Below are 21,379 nucleotides of genomic sequence, written 5' to 3' on the forward strand. Positions count from 1 at the left end.
CATGCATTCAGCCCTGACTGACGGTTTCATTTTAGAATGTACCCACTGTAGCAAGCAAAGATTGTATTCCCCCCCCCCCCCCGTCTTAAATTTGTGCACTTATGGTAATATTTCGAAACCAGCTGAATAGAATGTGCCTAATTAACCTTTGCATTTCTCAAGAGGTGGAGGGGTAAAGCCTTTAAAATGATTAGTGCATACACAATATTATATTTTTTTGCTTTGCTTCCACAATTTTCCCAAATTATTTCTTTTAAAAATAAGTTATTACTTTAGTTAGAAGAAATAAAAAAAAATATTACCATAGAGGTGTTAATCACAATATTTTCAGTCTTACTATAATGCACGTTGGTGAGGTAAATATTTGTGGTTACAATATAAAAAATGGGTAATAAAAGATGTCATAAGGTTGCACTAATATACTGAGAACTACAAGATTCTTAATACAATTGACAATGTATTTCTAATTCTCATTAAGGAGTCCACATTGCCATCTTCATGCAGTAATCTTTATGCAGATATTTCTATTAAATCTATATTGCAATATTAATTCTTCAGGGGTATTTGTCATAGTGCTTGCTGACAATATAGAGAAAAGTTGCTCAACATAAGAAATATCTGGCTTGTTCCTAACTGAAGTTGGATTTTAAGGTATTGTCCAGATTTTTCAAAAATTATTACCTCACCAGTAACTTTAGAGTAACTTAAATTTTGATTGGTAGAAATGTAGCTTGTAAATGATTCAAAAATCATTAAATCACGTACAATTGCTTTTTCCATTTTAGTGACAGACTAATATTAGTCTGACTATACCCGATAATACATGGTCTAATTTGAAAATCTAAAATGAAAGGAAGTATCCACCATCTATTTCCACAATTGCTTTTTAATTACTAAATGCAGTACAGACACCTACACAAATATTTATAAAACCCTTGTGAGTACTGAAGACCTATTATTGGATAATGCTAGCCCATATAAGTTTGAATTAATCTGTTCTCCCCTTGTATAGAGGGGTTTGGTTGAGTTACAAAAACAAGTTATTTAAAACATACATAACTTGATTCATGAGGTAGAACTAGTTCTTCAAATTGGACATTCTCTGTAGAACCATCTTTTCATGAGACGGAGTTATTTCAATGGAGGAGGATTGAAATAGATCTGTTACTTATAGTATCAACAGCATTAATTTATTGTGCGTGTCTTATATTGCTTAATTGGGAGTGTATTGCTTTTCTATTTCTTTCTAAAAATTAGTTATTTGGAATATCAAAAACTTTGCAACTTGACATGATTGATTTTGATGTGATTTGTCCACACAAACCTTTTCTCAATAAATATTTTCAACACAAAAACAATAAAAACATTACAATTAGGAGTTGTGATACATTGCTGGCCCCAATAGGGAAACGGCAGCATGCGCCAAGCCTTCATGAACACAAGACACATATATATTATTTGTAAGTAATGACATCTGTGAATTTAGGTCAATTCATGCTAAGGCAATTTATCACCCTAATAAACAGCCATTTGAAAATTGCCGTGCTATGCATTTATTCTTGGCCAGAAATGAAGCAGTTGACCTAATCATGGAGTTAGCCATAGGTTAGCTAAATGATATTAGGGACCCTTACCTTTCCAATTTTTAAGGATGTTCTCTGTTGTCGAGTGAAACATCTAAGGTACTGGCAGTAGAAATATTAACGTTTGTTTTTTCTTGTCTTTAAAACTGCAGATCCTTTCGCAAATCACTTATATCAACACAGATCACTATGGCAACACATCTTCAATAGAATTTATCTGTTTGAAGCACAGGAGGCCTACTAACCACGAAGCAGCAAATAAGGCATCTGTGACCCTTCTCCAGTGCAGTGGTTTTCAAAGCCCGCTTTATTTTCTTTCCCTGCCCCCTTCAACCAGCTGCCCCAACAAGATTTCCTGCTAACTCTGAATTTTCTTACATTTCACTTACATTTTGCTACATTTGTTGATTATGAGAATGCACATTTCAGGTGTTTCTGCAATTCTAGTCTGTGTTATCTTCGATGAAAGGACTGATAATAAATGCCTTACCCTGGAATTCCTCCAATGACCCTATCATTCATTTCCCAAAAGTAAACCACATGCATCAACCTTCCTTGATCTAAAATCGGAGATGCAGTAAAAATAATAATAATGAGATTTCTCTTGCACAGCAGTCCTGGTGAAACATTGGTGCCATAATCAAGTAATCCCAGGAAATCAAAATATTCATGAATATTCTTTTCATAAATTTTTCCATAAATGTCCTTATCAATGAGGCTTGTGGTTCGCCTCACTTCCATTTTATCGTGTTATGAAATATGCCACTAGTGACACAGTATGCATTATTGAATAAACTATATGGTTTTGCTTCTACTTTTTTCCTTTTGTTTTACATGCAGATTTGTTCACAATCGACATTGAGGAATAATGCACAGAATTACCGACAAATAATCAAGTAGAAAATGCACCCCTATCAAGGCTTCACAAATGAAAATATTTCTAAAATGTTAAATGCCTTTATGGCGGATGAATACAAAACATCCATGCAGAAGCCAAATCACAATATGGTGCACAAACATGCCGAGCAAAAAATAAGAGATGAAAATGACATTAAAGTGTTCCAATCTGAACTCCAGAAAAGTTAGCACAACCCTCTGCTGTCAATCCAACCTCCCACTCACATCATTTATGTTTGCTACTGGAAGCTAATTAATAATCCAATCAAATGGACTGACAGCACGCAAAACAGTCGGCGCTTTCAAGGCAGAGAATCCCTGCTGGGTTCTGAAAATGTGCACTCTGGTTTGTTAAAATTGTTAGATGAAATGTGCAATTTGTAAAGCAGGATGGGAGTTGATGCTTTCTGAATACCTTATTTCCATCAGCAGGGTTGTGGATTACTGTAGTTTGGGGCTCCTGAGTGAGAACAAAATAGAGAAAAAACAGTTCCTGTTGGTGAGTACAGTCTCAAAATGTGTGAGGGAGAGCAATACGAGCCAGCAATAACATTAGAGCCACCGCGCTGAAGAGCAAAGCCAACTGGCGTCACAGAACACACATCGAAAAAGATCTCCACTGAAGGCTCCTCGCTGCTGAGCCTGTAGGATCAGCCATCTTACTTACAACAGCAGCATGCAAAGAGACCTTTTTTATCAGCAACATCTACATGCAAGGCTTTGACGCTCAAGGGACCAAGATAGGCACACACATTTACGATGTTTGACGCAAGTCCTTTACCAACTCCGATCGGAGCAGTGCATCAGTGTTGTTGCTGTGACCACAAGACTGCAGTCCCTAACTTGTGAATACTTTTAATGGCTGATAACATAGCAACTTGAATATTCCTAAGCAATTACATAAGATCATATGTAAAATGAAGTGTAGTATAATTAGAGTCGCCAAAAGACAGGAAATGGGAAGTTCCAGGGGTACACCACAGTTTAACATGTGAACCTCTTGGCAACATTAAGTTAAATTCCATTACAGGCAATACCATAAGGTCTAGTTCATGTGTGTTCAGCTGTGATGTGTAGCTCACTAGACTGATCTTCTGTGTGTTGGGTTTGTTAAACTAATTCAGTTGATTCACCTTCTCAGTAGTTCCGAACAAAGAGTTCTGGTACAACTGCAGTCATGAAAGTTATTGTTATAACAAGTATTTCAGGGAGGTATACATGTAAATATCAGCTAGAGTATGGCTTCTGTGGGACACTTAATGCTTCTCGTAAGAATCAAGTTCCACTACGGAACGTGTGAAGTGTCACGATGATAAACATCAGTTTTCTGCTTCAAAGTTGCAATGTATGTTATTGTTCTGATAGTACAACTAATGAGACATGTATCTATTGCAAGTACTTAGTTCAGGACTTGGATCAAGACTTTTCTATTAATGGCCTCTAGTAACACAAGATAGCAGAGTTTGCGGAGCATAATTAGATGCTTATGAAACACTGCTATTTGAGAAAATAATTTTAAATACAAGATCAAATAAATACTATATTCTTGAAAGTAGTATAATGAACACTCCACTAATGCTGGCACTGGTGGAGGTACTAATATTCTAATACATTGGTTTAGTTATCGGATCTAACAAATGCTCTATCTGTAGCACCCTAACTCACACCTTGTTGTAATGCCTTAATTTTTCTTTAAGGCATCATTTTTTTATTCTTCCCTTGGCAATATCTATTAACTATTCTTTTTGAATCACAGCTACTTAATAGGTTCTAAACTCCCTAAGATAGACCTTTTATTTTAAATATTTCGAATAAGTATTATTTCCTTGACTGTGAATCACAGTTCTAAAACTTTTGGTGACCCAACATAGCATGTATTTCATACGGAGGTGTGGTTCTTTGTGACATGAGTGAGATAGATCTCTACATACACTAACTGAAATTCACTGTGATCTGCACAATCTTTCTAGATATGTTAAAGTATTATCTGCAATTCCTCGAAGCATTTTCTACCATTGAAACTTTTTGTTTTTCCAAGAAATGCCACCATGCCCCACTTGCATGTGATGTGAAGGTCTATTGCGAACACACGGCAATCTAAAGAAATGAGAATCCTAACTAGTGAAGTTAAATACTATGTGCATTCTCCTTCCTTGGTGAAGGTTTTTTTTTTTACAATAGATTGTGAAGCTGGATTTCCAATTTAAACTTGAAAAACAATATCTTCATCTGTATAAACGCTAACCCATTTTGACATATAAAAGCTGTAAGCTCTAAGAGAGGAGTCTCTGGTGGAATCAATCAATATATGGTGCTTCACATGTATGTTTTAGAAGTGCATGTGAATCTTCGATTGAATTACAACTTTAATCCTTAAACAACCTACCATGGAAATTCACTGGCTTGTGTTTTAAATAATCCGCAATAATGATCAGTAGCGGTGCTGGTACCATGAGCCTCGGTTATATTTTAACTGTGATCTCTCATACAGATTCTTAAGCTTGCAGCTTGGCTAGGAAAGCACAGTACAGACTAAAGGTTAGAATTATAGGACATTTAAAATGTTCACTTCTATTTCAGCATTAGCTGGTTCTTTGTTTGAATCGATCAGATGTTACTTAGAATAAAAAATTACATTTTACATTTTAAATTGGTGATGGAGGGCAATATCCTCTAGAAGAGTTGCTTCACTGGGGCAGCTTGATAGACTCGAACAGAATTGACAGTGTAAAAGTCCTTCTGGATTTATAGTTTTTTAAGGTTGAAGGTCCTTGATCTGCCTGTTCAAATATATGATTTCTACAAACCATCCTGCTGTCACACATTGTGAAAAGTGAAGGTGATACAGATATATTCATTTAAGTGCCTTACTCCAATTTCGGCCTCCGCTGTTTCCACCTTCCTCATGTAAAGTACCACTCAATCCATCATAATTTATAATTTAATAAATAGAGGTATTTGTACCCCAAGAAGACATGCAAATTGACTTTGAATTATTTTTCTGCCTCTCGAAAAATTAGAGGTTTCCTTTAAACTCCATGCTGAGTGTGCTTTGCCCTTTGAAAGATCAAATGTGCCTTCCCAGAGTGAAGACTTCTTGACTAAAGATCTAAGCTTCATGAGAGTTGCAGGAGTCGGTTCTGTTGTCGCAATCAAAAACTGATAGAAATATGTAGAAGATGTGGAAATTAAATGCTTCTGTATCCTAATCTTTTCAAATGGCTGACAGAGTATTTTTTGTGTTCTAAACCTCAATTTTTGCTCAGTGCAACTAGGTTTATTAATGTGTAAGTGCCACATCCGACATGGGATTGCATCTATGCCGACTGATAACCAGGAAAAATGTGTGGAAAGGGGTTAATACCACACAAGTCTTAATGAATGAAATTATCTACATAGTTACTAAAGGCTATGCTCCTAATTCCGTGAATTAAAACTATACTCTTGTGAAAAAAAAGTGTATTATGCAGTAAGGGCAGGGAGCCAACCACTGTGCTACCTTCAGGTGCCGAACAAGGCTGAAAAGTGGAATCATTCACAATACTGCACCAAAACTACCAGAAGCAGAAAACGTTAAATCTAGAGCTCATACTCTTGATTGCAGTCAACAAAATTAAAAGCTTAATTACTGAGGTTTTAATAATGTGCTACTAATCAGTGAAGAGGTTCTGATAGGCTGCATAAAAATTTTAATCTCATTAGATGTATGAAGTGTAGGAATTTATGAACAGTGCATCCCTTGTCGACAATGGTCAAGATAACGATAGTCTATGCTCAATTCTAATTAGTGCATTACCTTGAACCTTCAATTATGCCACTAGCTGTTCTGGGATTCCTAAAAGCTGTGCTTTAGGTCTTCGTTTTTCTACTTAGCTAAGGTAAGCCACATTAACTGGCTTCAAGTGCTCTGAAACGTATCTAAAATGCAAGGGGGTATTCATTTGCTCCGTTATAAGGCCTGTCTCCAGAAAAATGCTTCTGATTTCCGAACATTATAAGCCCGAAACAGTGAATCATGAATATGAATTGAGAGACATTACAGGCTCTCACCGAAATAAAGCACAATGTGAAGATTAGAGAATCATGATTCCCATAATTTTAGTTACCTTAGCAAGACATTGAAGTGTTTAATGCTCAATGTGAAGTGCATATTCAGTGGTGTTTTGATATTAATAAATACTGGAGGTCACTAAAGCAGTTGTTCATATACGTAAGCAATTTTGAAACCAATAGGGTTATGAGAATTTGAAAAACAAATAACCAGGCTTAAAGGTTGTTCATCGTATCCAAAATATGAAATGAAGTGAAAGATCTGTAGACAGTTTTTAGTATGCACAAATGAGAAGGACCATAAACATATTGCTTCATTACCTCAAAGAATGCCGATATATTATAGGAGATAAAGGATACCACATCTTCGAACAATGTCTGTTTCGTGGACCCAAACATACTGGCAATGATATGGTAGCTGAAATACAGACATAACATTCCCCAAACAGTAATATTTTTAAATCAAATCAAAAGCCCTATTAAAGCAACTACTTAAATAAAATAGGCTACATCATTTGAACATTAAATGAAATAGAAAAAGGTAAAATGGAAATCTTAGTGGGATCACTTACACTCCTCCTTATTGTTAATGAAGAAACAGTTTTAATTGCTTCTATATTTCAGCATAAACAGCTTACTTTCTGCTGTGTTCTCAGACTCAAAAGGTAGTTATTTTGCTGCCTAGCACATGTCAAGAACATTAAGTTTGCCATGGTTTGACAATTTGAATGTGGAAACATAAATAAATGGTTTATTCCGTAGGGTCTAGAGTATGTTCAATGTAAATGGCATTAAATTGAAGAAATATGATCGCTTTAAAAAGATGCTCTATTTGAAACCTACACTTTTTAACTAAAAGAACCTATCCAGGGAGATATCCTTTGTGAATGTATAATACTTCCTTGGTGTATCCTCATTATGTATCTGTATACTGCAGTGCATTGTATGACTTGAGTGAATAAATATCTATTGTGGCACCTGTGTGCTCAAAAATTTAGAAATTAACATCTATGTGCATATTGTCCCATGTTTGCAATGTAGCACTTCCTAAGAAATGTTAATGTTTAAAAAAAAAAGTTTTCATATTGAAAGACTAGAAACAGAGTTGATACGTAAGAAAACCAATAGTATCACTATTTAGGCTCACACTGTTCTCCTACTAGATGAAAAATATTAGAGATTGGTCTTCAGAGTCAAAGAAAAGAGTAATCGCAAACTTCCGCTGGCTCAAATTTCATTAAAATCCTAGCCTCACCATATTTCATTACATTTGAAAACATTTATCTTTATGGGATGTATTAGGATTGCTGCTTGTTCCATGAGCAGATCCTTTCTTCAGTACCATTGCCAAAAATGCCCAGGTTGTGCCCTTACTCGTCTAAGCAATGTGGACCATTTGATATCTCCTTTACCATATGGCTAGTTGACAAGGCCAGAAATACACATCACTGAGTCTTGGCAAAGAACAGATTAATGCACACTTATACTAGTCTGCATTACAGTCCAGAGAACTAAAATCAGGGTCTACGGTCTTTATTCTGGGTCTTGACTGTTTAAAAAAAAGATCTACGTGTAGATTTTCCTGAATGGTATTAACTTCTGTTCCTCACTGAACTGGTTCTAGATGTCCAAGTGGTGGGACAGGGAAAATGTGATCTGTCTTGGTTAAGATCATATTTTTTAGGACAACCTTGCTGCACCTAAGCTCTGCAACTTTAGGAAGTGTACAGTAAGACGATCTTACATTTCTCTCACAAATCCAGTAAATCAAAGTTTTATATTGGTTACAGACGTTTCTACCAAAAATGTTCACAAACAGTTCCATTTACAACATTTACCTAACAAATACTAAAATTAGGTAGAAAAGTGAAATCTAAATAAGCAATGAATGATCTGGTGCCTCTTGATCCCAAAAGGTAAAGCGGTGCAACCAACAGACACATTTAAAAGCAAAATAGAGATTGAAATCCGAATAAGGTCTGCTTTATTTTTTTTGGTTTGGTTACAGTCCAATTAGCTCTTCTTCTCGATGTCTGTGTGGGTCACAAATCCAAATAGAACACTTACACATAAGTAATGTCAAACTCATTCATCAGTTGAAGAGCTAAGGGCAACATAACACACAGTACCCACCGACTAACAAAACATGCAAGGGATTCAGCTACACACATGTACTTCTAGTAATACCACATTGCCAACAATTGCTACAAGGCTGTTACATTATAAAATGACATGTTTAGAGGAGTTTACCCCCCTCCCACGCAAACAAATCACAGCAACAACAATATCCATTTCAGATCTCAAGAAAGCAAACACAAAGTTAAAAGCCAGAAAGGGAAATGACAGAGGAACAAACAAATAAAAGGCGTTTGAAGAGGGGAAAAGGAAAAGTACAGGTATACCAGCACTGGGGTAGGATCTTTTGGGCTGGTTACTACGTTGGTTTTGTTGTTTATCTGTAGATGTGCAGAAAATAGAAAGACATGCCTTAGAACACTCAGGTTGTTAGCATACAATCACACACACAAAGGTTGGCTAAACTATAAATACTAGCAAGAGGACAGGCTTGGTCCCTTTCTAGAGTGTATACTAGTTTGACGTTCATTGTATACAATTGTGCCTTACATAGTCTGGACAATGGCCATGCAAAATATACCAGTTTAATGAAAAGTTACTACAAGGTATCACAAATAAAAACAATGTTGTATAGGATTCCTGTTTGTTTCGCAAACTACTAATTACTACTTTCATGCATCTCAGCTAGTGTATATATATCTATATCAATGAACAGACATTTATATCTAGATACAATTTCTTCCATCTGTATTATATGCAATCTGCGCAGTCAGTTTTTCAGAATGTTCAGCATGAATCCATATTACTGCATACTTTGTGAATTAGCATTCTGATATCTACACAGAAGACTATAATGCCACCTTGCTCCAAAGAAACAATCATGGCCTGCATAACAAGCAATTCTGCACAAAATATGCACACAGCCTGCAGTGAAAAATAGATAATTAGGAAAACTCTTGGAACTGAGTAGTAGCCATTAACCTCTTTGTGGGTTTGATTTCTTTATGCAACATCGGTTGAGAGGAGGTAAATCCTAGGTAGAAATTTACCACTGGGTGGGACAAGTGAGTCACAAGGCAACCCACCCCTGTCCCACCCCAATCAATACTTATCTGAAAATGCCCTATTATCAATGCCAAAATTGCGACTCTAATGCAGCTCTAAAATCAATTATTGCAATGGAGTGGTTTGGTTTGCATTACTTTTTTTTCTCCCCGGTGGGGAGGAAGCAGTAAGTGTTGTGAAAGGGACTGTTAATAGTACACAGAGGGGAAGAGACATTAGACTGGTCATTGGAAGTGCCCAATGTCCAAAGATATAGTCTTATGGGGACACCATAAAAGCTCCTACACTGGTACGGAAAGCAGGACTTGGTACCAACTAACAGACTCACCTCTCAATATTGACCTAATTTCTGTTCCTCCCCTGTGGCACTAGCTCCATTCCCAGGTGCACCTGAGAAGAGATGGGAGCTTCCAGAGTGTGCTCCAGGAGTATAAGAACCACCTCCTGAGGCTCAGAAAAAGAGAAGTGGTATCCGGAAAATACAGGTGAACATTCTACTGACACACAAACACTACTAACACTGTTTGAGTTAGGTGAAAAAGGTAATCCTTCACTGCTATGGTTATTACTGGTATTTCATCGAGAATTTTACAGTGAGGAAACAGTGCACATGTAATGCAGCAAATTCACCAGTTTGTTGATGCACAAATAATGACTCTGTGAGCAAGAACTGTTCACAGTATGCAAAAAATCCCTTCCCACCTAAATATAGGGATATTTGTAAGAACCTCATCTAAAAAGTGCCTTTCAAAATTCTTTCATGTATATACAAGATTCAAAGTACAAAAGTGTTCATACCATGTATATTCAACATTGGGAAATGTAATGGGCCAACAGCGTTGCTATACCTCTCTCTGACCAGCTCTAAGAGTGTAACACGTGTGTCAGAGGTTGCTTTTATTCATTACAGATTGGCTTGCATGGTATTTTACCAATTCAAAGCAGTTTTGAGCTCTTCATGGATGGCACTAGCTAACCTATGCTTACAGACTGTGCTGCACAAAAGGCATTGCCACTTTTCTAGTTCGGCATGGATGACACTGTTAATTCTATGCTTTCAACTTTGCTAAAAAAAATCATACATTTGAGGTGAGCAGTTTTAGAGTGCTGGTGGTGTTGTAGAGTACTCCATAAAAAGGGCATACTTTCCGCCAAAAACATGGAAACTACCCAAACTTCCCTGCTTGCTTTTTTTGCATAATGTATATGGCACTCTAAACAAAAATTAGGTTAATTTTCACTCAACAGTTTTTACTTTATTTGCAACCACTACTTTGCACTCTATTGCATCACTTCACTGCATCATGGCACCTTTTGGATGTGTTGAAACTCCCCAAGGCAACTGCAGCACATTTTGCATTATACAGGACAAGATTTCCTATGCCATGCATGCTCCTTAACACATCGAAGGCTATTAGAAATTGTTGTCTAAACAAAATCTTGAAGGAACATTTTTCTTTCCCTGACTTCACACACAGGTTTTGTCCTGAGAACACAGGATCACCAAATACGTTTATGCCTAGCAATTTAAATTTAAGAAAGTGTATTGATGAACCATGTTAAAAAATCTGTAGTTCAAGAATTTCATATGTTCTTACATACAATGAATTTAGCAATAACAAGCACTTAAACAAGCATGAGAACCTATTAAATATAAGGAAAAGGTTCCCTACTTAAGATTTACACAAAGGGGAAAATACACCAAAACAATGACTAGAGCATACATCGCTGCTGATTGCCCAAATAGCTACATCTTTGGCTTAATAAAGAGGAATGGACACCTGCGGTTATGTTAATATTTGTATATTTAGTAAAAATAAACAGTTAAATTTAAAGGCAGTACAAAAATATCTAAAGAGTCGTAATAAATGCAGATCAAAGAATATGATGCATGCAATTTTGACCATTTGAAAATGTATAAGTGGGCCAGCGATCACATGAGGTAAGATTAACAATTGAATATAGGGTCAGTGATTAGAACAAAAAAGAAAAACACAACCACGGTCAAAAACATAATGAATGAAATCCTACAGCGACAATGTATGGTGGCCCTGGAGATGAGAAAAGCCAAATTATACAACAAAGCTCAAATGGGAAGAATGAATACTGATAAGCAAATATGAATTTTTGAGGCAAGTTATTCTCTAATAAACTGGACATTTGCAATAAAAATATAAACAACTTTGAAAGAAGGATATCATTTCTCCCGTGGGAGACATGTGTTAACAAAATAAAGGTTCAGCTTCCCTTCTACGGTGGCACCATTATAAGTCAGGATGTCATCTAGCAAAAAGGTATTTTAAAACTGATGAAGATATGAAAATATTCTTTCCCTTACATTATAGAAAGATCTAAAATGGAAGATACAATGTTCCAAAATGTAACTAATTCAAATTATTGTAGTTAAATGGATGCATCCGACATCCTACAAAAATTCAACAATTGACTGTAATCTTAGATCATGATATGCAACAGATGAACAAAATAAGCTTCTCTTCTATTTCTACATAAATGTACTGTACAGTAGATCAATTTGACTTGTGGAGGAAAGTGGTTTTTAATTGCATTTGCACACTAGGACAAACTTTCATATGTAAATGTTTCTCGAGGCTATCAGCGCTTCAAACAGAAACCTTGTTTCCTTTCAAATTAATCAAAACCCTATTTATCCCTTAAAGGTGTTTTGCGAGATGGGTTTTGCATTGATCCCAGTGCAGCAAGCATAATTACATATGCATAACTTGGTTGAGTAGTGGTATAACCTTCTGAGCTTTTTCAATAATTAAAAAAATTAATTTGGTTCAAACATTCAGACTTTCCAAAAGATATTAGCTAGGTCAGGCTAAACGGAGCAGTCTTCAGATGCGATCTTTAAAAAAACAAAAAACAGTGTCTTTTTAACCCCATTCAACAAGTAGTACATGTTACCCACAAGAATGTTGTCATTTTCTAAAAACAGAACTCATCGAGTTAGGAATCAACTGCCCATGACATGATTTATATTAATTCCAGACGACAGGCCCACTGCCCTAGAACGGTGGACCTGTAGTATACTCTTAAAAGGTAAAGTAAAGCTGATCGGGCTACATCAAAACAAGAGTTGTGCTTTAGGATTATAGATTGGGTCATTGTGTAGAACTAAGAAAACACCACGATAGACAAGTGAGATTTCAAGATAATTAACATCTTCATCTATCCAATAACACATCTCCAAGTGCTATCAATAGAAGATGAATATGTGTTAATTACTCACTAAGCAAAAACCATAGGTTACACAATTATTGAGTCAATATTGTAGTCTCAGTTCAAAACAAGATCAATTTCACATACCTCCTCGCATGTGTATATCATGTTTTGCTATATTCACACAATTTGCAAGTGATCATAGCAAATAAAAAGGCTAATTGATTTCCTGGTTATCACACAACAATGTTTTCTTCACTGAGGAAATGCCGGTTTTATTGAAAATTAATAAAATAGGTTAATGTCTCTACCGGGCATGTATTTGTTCAAATCAATAATGTACTTTTTTTTAAATCAGTGCACTAGAAGATATCAAACAGTACAAAAGAATACTTTATGGACTTCCTGAAGAACATTTGCTGGATTTGTTCAAGGGTAGTGGATTTGGTGGGATACGATAGGAAAGATCACATACCTTTTTTATAAATATCATTTGGAATCATTGGCTTGTGACTTATGCAGCGGTTGCAATCGTACAAAAAGCCTGAAATATCCAATTTTTTGTAGTGCATCGGATGTGCTTGGCTCATTAGCTTGCTAACAAGGGTGAACGCCTTTGTCATTTTCTGTGTCATTTTAAATAATCAAAGCAACAACTGCTATGAAGATTCCCTTTAAACAACAGCATAGTTCAACAACAGTTACATAACATTCAATTCAGAAATAATTCAGAGTAAAAGGCCTTAATTGAACTGAGCAGAATCACCTTTCCTATACTGAAAAAAGTGTCTTTTTCCCATGGATTAGTCCCATCTGCACAACCTTTGGAGCAGAAAATCCATTAAGCTACTTGTAATGTAGTCTTGTGCTCACCTAGGGAATGAACAAAGGATCACCCTAATGTCTTTTAAAATATTTTGTTCTAGAGGGGAGAGAAGGGCTTAATTAACAGCCCAACTTCCAGTTTGCTGTTTACTAGAAGTCAAAGGCTGAAGGGGCTGAATTAATAGTATCTGCCAACCAGTAAGGCACAACATTTAGGGGAGCACAGTTTTGTTGGAGTCTACTCCGAGGCATTGTATTCCATTAGAGGGAAATTTCCAATCGGCTCACTTGAGGAAATTACATTCCACCAAAACAGAACTACGGGTTGCCTATTATTTAATGTTCACAATGTGCACAAAACAAATAAGGTTATGCCTTGATTATTTTCCGCAACAGCAGCACTAGCTAGAGTTTGTTTATGCCAATCTAGGTCAACTTTAGTTTATTAGACCCAGCCCTATTCAAAAAGCTATTTGAATGTGTTAGCCTGGCTTACAAACACAAACAGCTTTTTTCTGAATCATAAAAGGTGGGTTTAAGTTATAAACGTTTTTAAACTCAAAAACGTTTTTATTGAGGTCAGACCTACTCACAGGGGTTGGGAGTGGTGATGTCAGGGCTATTATGAACTCATCAGCACTCAAACATTTTTGAATTTTAAAAACCCCTCTCCTAAACGATCTCGCCCCTGAAAAGGTTAGAAAAGAAAGTACTCCCAGCAAGATGAAGAAGTAAATTCCTTTGGAGGTCGGGAAGAGAATTTTAACAACCCAAAAATTGGTGCGGTGTAGGCAAAATGGTTTGCCCCATGAATAAAACAAATATTTCCCATGGAAAAAAGGAACAGAAAAAAGTGAATTTAACAGTAGATTTTCTCATGAGCAAACATGCACAGGTACATTTGGCCGGGTAAAGGTGAACTTTGTCAAAAGGTTTTTCAGGAGCAGGCCTGGAAACCTGTGACTGACCCAGATTTCCATTCATTTATCCAGAACAGTGTATGAATTCCTACGAGCTGTTAGAGGTGGATGCACAGATTTGAGAATTTCCATAAGAATTGTGCTCTCAGTTCTTACTGTTTAACTAATGATTATTACAAGGGGAGCCAAGAGGGCACCCCATATTCATAACCATGTTGTGGTTAGTTACCTAAGAGAACCCTGTATAGCTAGAACTGCAGAATGACATTACTCTACGTGCTGCTTGAAATAGGGCATGAATTGCACATCTGGCAATGTCTTGGTCATAAGTCTCTCTAGCTGTCCCCAAACTGCTAGAAAACATGCATTAATGGTTGTTTCCACTTGGACAGGCTAGACCAAGTTAACAAAGACCTTTGCGTACTGCACTAGTTTGAGACATAGAAACATTATTGCTGTCTGGTGTATGAAGTAGACATAAAAGGCCATATTGGTTCAATTTAGAGAATAGTATGCACAGGTACATCTAACTATCAGGAAGGTCGTTCTTTTCAAAGTTGTTTATGTGAGGCTTAAAAAACAAAACAAAGCAAGGCAATAGTAAAATTATTATGAGAGATAATCTTCACAGGAAACATCATGTGTTTGCTGTATGGGCAAATGTCTGAGCAGTGTCAGGAAAAATATTAGAAATTTAGATATTGACGTGCACAAAAGATAAAAATGTCAAAATGAAGAAATAAAGAAAAACACACGGTCTGTTACACAAAACAAAAAACCTGCAAGTAAAGATATACGTTGATAATGGGAAGAAATGCTATTGTCAATACACGAGTGCGACATTGCCCTTCCTTGGGAACTTTTGCACACAGACTCAGGCAATACTGACACCATCATCCTTTACAGATTGACTAAGCAAGGAATTATTTGAAGGGCTTAAATGAAAAAGGATAGAAGAGTTCAAATAGTACTTTGCATGCAAGGGAAAACAAAATACGTTACTTTTGATGCTAATGCTATTTCAGTTATCAACATTCTCTCTTTTCCAAACAATTGGTCAATACGATTGCTAAACAAGACATTTAAAGTATAGGGATTCCACAATCATTTTTTCAGTTTTCCGATGTTTCATGGTTTCACTGGCTTGTCAAGCATTTGTGCGGATGATGTTTAAGTTGGTTACACATGATTCTTTAGAAAAACAAACGTAAGCAATCCTGTTGTGGAGACACGTTTTCAGGAATCCCACTTCCCACAAATGCTTCCTAACAGATGGCATAGTAGGATGTCAAAAATCAACCTTAGTTTTGATGGGGAATCCCAATGCTCCTTTACTTTCTCTTGGCAACTGAGCACTGTGTTGCTTGAGGGGGCAGTGGGAGTGGAACCACTCCCACATCCTTCCCTCTTTATTTACTCTTCTTCTCTCCTTCCCTCTTCTAATACACCAACGTTGTCACCTTCTCCATCATCAGTTTTTTCACTACCCTCGTATCCTGCCCCTGTCCCTACACTAGACTATTTCCCTTCAACTACACGCTAGTAACTATGTCTCACCAATACCAGAGTACCTCTGTCCTATCAAAATCCTTGTACCTCTACCGTTAGTCAAATATCTCTAGGTCTGCCTATCCACAAGTTAATCTACACCTTCCTAGTACCACCCCACATATTGCACCAAGCAGCCCTACATATAGCTGTACTCTACTGCCTTTATACTTAACCTTATCTTGGTGCCCCTACACTACCTCTAGGTTATGTGCATCCTCTTATATCCATTGTGCTTGACTCTCTCATTTGATTTTTTATCTAACATTGCTTTCCTATCCAACTTGTAGCATTATTTTGTGTTTTTGTATCATTTGTTTACAGAAAATAGATTGTTACGATTTTGAAGTAGTACCATATTGGAGTTTCACCAGTATGGAATCTTAAGGGTGGTTATCTCTATTTTGGATTTCTGTTTAAATGAGGTAGAGTTTATCCTGAAAAGTAAAATATTATTTAAAGGATAGGCATTGAGTGATCAATGGAATCTGTTAAAGTTATTTTTTGTCAAGCCTCTGTATAATATTCAGATGAAAGAGCACCAATTGAACATAATTCTTGTGGCCACTTTTCACTTACAATGAATTAAATTGAAGATCAAAATGATATTTATATATGAAAATATGGTCATTAAAATGTAAACGTTTGCCCTTTACCTTTAGGTACAAACTGTTTGGTTTCAGACCGGACACCATTTTCCATAAATTGGTTAAAAAGGCGGTTAGCAGTGAAGCTTTTGTTTAAATCTGAAGCTTTGTTTAACTGGCCATGTCAAATGAGAGGTCCTAAAAAGCTTCAGAAAATCTAAACCTCAATTGAAAAATAAATACACAAGTAATATTCAAAATGTATGGCTGGCTCCCAAAGGGTACTTTCACTGCTTCCTAATGCACATTAAATAGAGTGCACCCATAAGTTGAAAAGAAAAAATGGCAGGGGTAAGCATCTCAATGAGGAGAGCTTTACTACTTTTTGCCCAAGATATTTTGTGTGCATTACAACATCATCAACCTTCCACTACTCCAACAAGGTGTTTGGTAAGGGTAGCCTACCAGACTCTTGTCAGAGGATGATTTTATGAAGGACCTAGTGAGCCTGGATGTGTTTTCGAAAAGACAGAACATTGAGTTTAATGTGGAGTTATTCTGCTCAGATGATTAGAATTAGCTGCAATAAAGAAAGCAATAATTACAGGTAAAGGCAAAGCAGAGTGAGAAGTTCTACTGTGCACCAAGTCTGATGTACACCTGTGATTTACAGACTCTGGGAACTTACATTAGTAGACAGAATGCAGAGTAGTAGTAACTGAGGACAGCCTGTGGAAAAGGAGTCATTGGTCCTAATATAAGCAAGGTAAGGAACATTTTACTTATCCTGTAAATATCTATTTGTGGCATGAATTGCTGTAGATTCACATGCTGTGCATAATTCTCCGATTTAGTCTTCAGTCACAAGGTAGTAGGACTCCACCTCTTGCTTGCAATGCGCACGGTCATCAGCGCCATTGTTAAATTGCTTTTCTGCATGATGGGTGAGGATGACTGGAGCAAAGGGACACATGAAAGATTGCAATAGAAATATGACCATGCAAGGGAATCAGAAAGTAATGGCAACTGCAACAACCGAAGGTATCTGGGGAATAGGGTGGGTGCATGTGAATCTATAGCACTACTTGACATGAACAGATGTTTACAGGGTAAGTATTTGCATTTGAGGCACGTATGGCTGTAGATATACATGCTGTGTATAGACTGAAAAGCAGTTCTACCCTAAGCGATGACTAGCCTGTGGATGTTGCAGAGGACTGAAAAGGAGTATGTAGAACAGCCTGGCCAACATTTGCTTGCTGGCAGGCTAAGACACCTACATGGGAGTGATTTGTGAAGGTGTGTTTTTTAGACCAAGTAGCTGCTTTACAAATGTCAGCTAGTGAGATGTTCCCAAGGAAGGCCATAGACACCCTTTCCTTCTGGTGGAATGGGCTCTGAGGGGGGAAGGAGGCAAAACTCATTCAGCTACTGCTTAACAGGTTTGGATGCATTTGACTATGCATCTGGCTATGCATGATTTTGATAAGGTCTTTCAATTTTGAGGCTCAGAAAAAGCAACAAACCCTTGCCTTGTCTTTCAAGATGGTTTTGTTCTATGTATATACCTCATTAGGGCTAGTTTGAAGTCTAAGGTATAAAGAGCCCTTTCTGCAACTGAGTCAGGTTGTGGAAAGATGACTGGAAGTTCTAGAGCAGGCTTCTCAAAGTGTAGCTCATGAGCGGCTAGTAGCTCTCCAGCTAACTACAAGTAGCTCTCCTGTGTGCCTCCCAGACCACTAAATTAGAAGCTTTTGTTTGGTTGAATTAATGGGTCCCAAATTGTAAAGTATGCGCGTGAGATGAATATGTATGTAGTTTCAGAACTCATTAACAGATGTTTTCAGAAAAACAGATTTTCACAATATATTTAAAGCAGTTATTTGAGTGATAAATCACTCAGCTTTGAAGATACTTATTAATAGTACTACCTTGGTGTCAGGGGCATTGCAGTTGTGGCTGTCATACATCACGCAGACGCATTTAAAATTGGTGGTAATCCTGCATAGGATGGCCACTACTGTAATTTTGTCTGACGTGGTCACTATTTCAACACAAATAGTAGCTCGGGATGATTTTCATTGAACCGAAGTAGCTCCTATTACCGAAAAGGTTGGAGACCACCGTTTTAGAGATTGGATAAGGTGGAAAGGAGCTACCACCTTTGGAAGAAATTTAGGGTTGGTACGCAGAACCACCCTATCTCTATACAACTGAAAGAAAGGTTCTTCTAAAGGTAAAGCCTGAAGTTCACTAACACATCTTAGTGATGTGATGGCTACCAGAAAAGCTACCTTCCAAGAAAGAAACTGTAAGGGACATGACCGGAGAGGCTCAAAGGAGGGACCCATAAGTCTTGTGAGGACAATATTTAAGTTCCAAACCAGGGCTTGAGGAATCCGGGAAGTAATGACCCTTTTGAGTCCCTCCATAAAAGCTTTGATGAGTGGATTTGTGAATAGCGACACGTGTTGCCTGTTTTGGAGCTAGGTAGCTACAGCTGCAAGTCGTAGCCAAATAGAAGTGAAAGCTAAACCACCTGTTTGGAGGTGAAGACAACAATATTCTGGTCAGTGGCTGCCAGAGGATCAATATGGTTTGAGACAGTAACAGACAATTCTCTTCCATTTGGCAGCATAGCAGACACAAGTAGTTGACCTGCAATGTTCACACATTCTGGGGATAGATTGAGATAGCCATATTCTAAGACCTCAGGAGCCACAAATGGCAAGGTTGAGACTTTTGGGGTCAGGGTGTCAGATTTCTCCATGGTTCTGTGTGAAAGGTCTGGCTCCCTGGGCAGCCTCTCATGCAGAACCACTGAATGTTCAAGGTAGTGGTAAACTATAGTTGTATAGCCCAGGTGGGAGCTACTAGCAGGAAGGTGAGGGAGATATGTCTCAGCTTCCGAACCAGGAATGGAATGAGGGGGAGAGGTGGAAAAGCATAGTCAAATATCCCTGACCAGTTCATCCATAGTGCATTGCCCATGGAGTGTCTGGTGGGAATCTGGAGGTGAAGTTTGGGTATTTTCCATTTTCCGCTGTGACAAAAAGGTCCACATCCGGAAACCCCTCATCGCTGGAAGTAGTGAAGAAGGACTGCCAGGTGGAGTTCCCACTTGTGGACGTATTGCTACATCCTGCAGAGAAGGTCGGTAAATGTGTTGTCTACTCCCGGGACGTATTATGTCAACAGGTGGATCTTGAGGTGGAAAATCCATCAGCAGATGGTCTGAGCTACCTGAGAAAGCTGAGGGGAGCAGATGCCCTGCTTCTTCTAAATGTAGTACATAGCTGTCATGTTGTCTGTCAGAACAAAGACCAGCTTGCTCACTATGTGGAGAAGGAAGGCCATGAGGGCAAGATGGACAGCTAGTAGTTCCAGATATTAGATGTGGAGGTCTGAGTGGGGCCCCCCCACTGATCCTAGACAGTCAGCTTTTGTAAGTGCTCCCCTCACCCAGTGAGGAATGTGTTTATTGTGACAGTGATCTGAGGAACTGGGTCGAGAAAGGGCTGCCCGGTAGCAAGTTGCGGGTGTTACACCATTGCAGAGAGGTGTGGGGGTGATCAACACTATCTTCCCAATGACCCTCCTTTTGAGACCACTGCTGCGTTACGCATTCCTGCAGCAGACACATGTGCCATCTTGCATGGGGTATTATGGCGCGGCAGGAGACCATCATCCTTGGCAGGTACATGACTGCCCTTACTGTTACCTGTTGAATTGGTGAAAAAAGCGGCAACAAGGCTTCGAAAGACTGTAGTCTTGCAGGACTGGGATATGCCTTGCTGACCTCTGCACGGAGGATAGCTCCCAGATACGGTTGAACTTGAAGGAGCTACAGACGGGACTTTACAGCATTGATGGTGAAGACCAATTTGTGCAGAAGTTCTATTGTGGCTTGAGTGAGTGCATGGCACTATAGTCGAGTTGGGCTCTTATCAGCTAATCGTCCAGCTGTGGAAAAACATGGGTGCCCTGGCTTTGCAGATGCGCTTCAACTACTGCACAGCATCTTGTAAAGATTCTGGATGTGGCAGTGACCCCGAACGGCAACAACAAACTGGTACTGATGAATACAAACTGGAGATAATGTCAATGCCCCGGATGAGTCGGAATATGGAAGTAGGCATCTTTGAAGTCAAGTGCCACCATGAAGTTGCTTTGCTACAATAGAGGTATGACATTCTGAAGGGTGATCATTTAGAAGGGTTCTGATAGAATGTACTCAATTACTGGGTCTAAGGTCCAGAATGGTCGTGAGGGTGGAATGAGGAAGAGGAGGGAATACATTCCCTGAGCCATGTAGGTGTTGTGGAACAGGTTCTAGGAGGCAACAGAGTTGGATGATGTCTAACAATCAACTTGTCTGAGGTGACATGTTGCCAAGCAGGGAAGAACACCTGCAGCCACCCCCAACAGATGTTGTGTGATTGGGGGGAGGAGTGGTAGATCTCGGTTTGGCTCAGATCCTGATCATTGCTGGTGCCTAAGCATTTGCCCTCTTACGAGTGGTAGGAACCACTAGGGAATCTTGCTTCTATATATAGAGGGTCTTAAGGGAGGCGTTATGACTCATCCTAGACATCCCCCGCCAAGCTCACATTTCCAGTCACCTGAAAGACCTCCACTGGCTCCC

The 21,379-nt window shown here is 38.1% G+C and overlaps 1 protein-coding gene across 17 annotated transcripts in view; it reads right to left on the reverse strand.

Moving 5' to 3' along the window:
• The window catches only part of CAMK2D (calcium/calmodulin dependent protein kinase II delta), an 805,387-nt gene that overhangs the window by 201,904 nt on the left and 582,104 nt on the right, over positions 1–21,379 (reverse strand). For 9 of the 17 annotated variants that reach the window (XM_078676749.1, XM_078676744.1, XM_078676742.1 and 6 more), the window contains 2 exons: positions 8,933–8,986; positions 2,896–2,940 (listed from right to left, as the gene is read on the reverse strand). The exons of 4 other annotated variants lie outside the window; for them this stretch is intronic. In XM_078676749.1, coding sequence (XP_078532875.1) covers positions 2,896–2,940; positions 8,933–8,986 — 99 coding nt within the window. The remainder of the gene's footprint in view (positions 1–2,895; positions 2,941–8,932; positions 8,987–21,379) is intronic. 4 more of the 17 variants (XM_078676753.1, XM_078676747.1, XM_078676752.1 and 1 more) reach the window with 1 other exon arrangement.

This window comes from Lissotriton helveticus, chromosome 2_1, assembly GCF_964261635.1.
Source record: "Lissotriton helveticus chromosome 2_1, aLisHel1.1, whole genome shotgun sequence".
Lineage (NCBI taxonomy): Eukaryota > Metazoa > Chordata > Amphibia > Caudata > Salamandridae > Lissotriton > Lissotriton helveticus.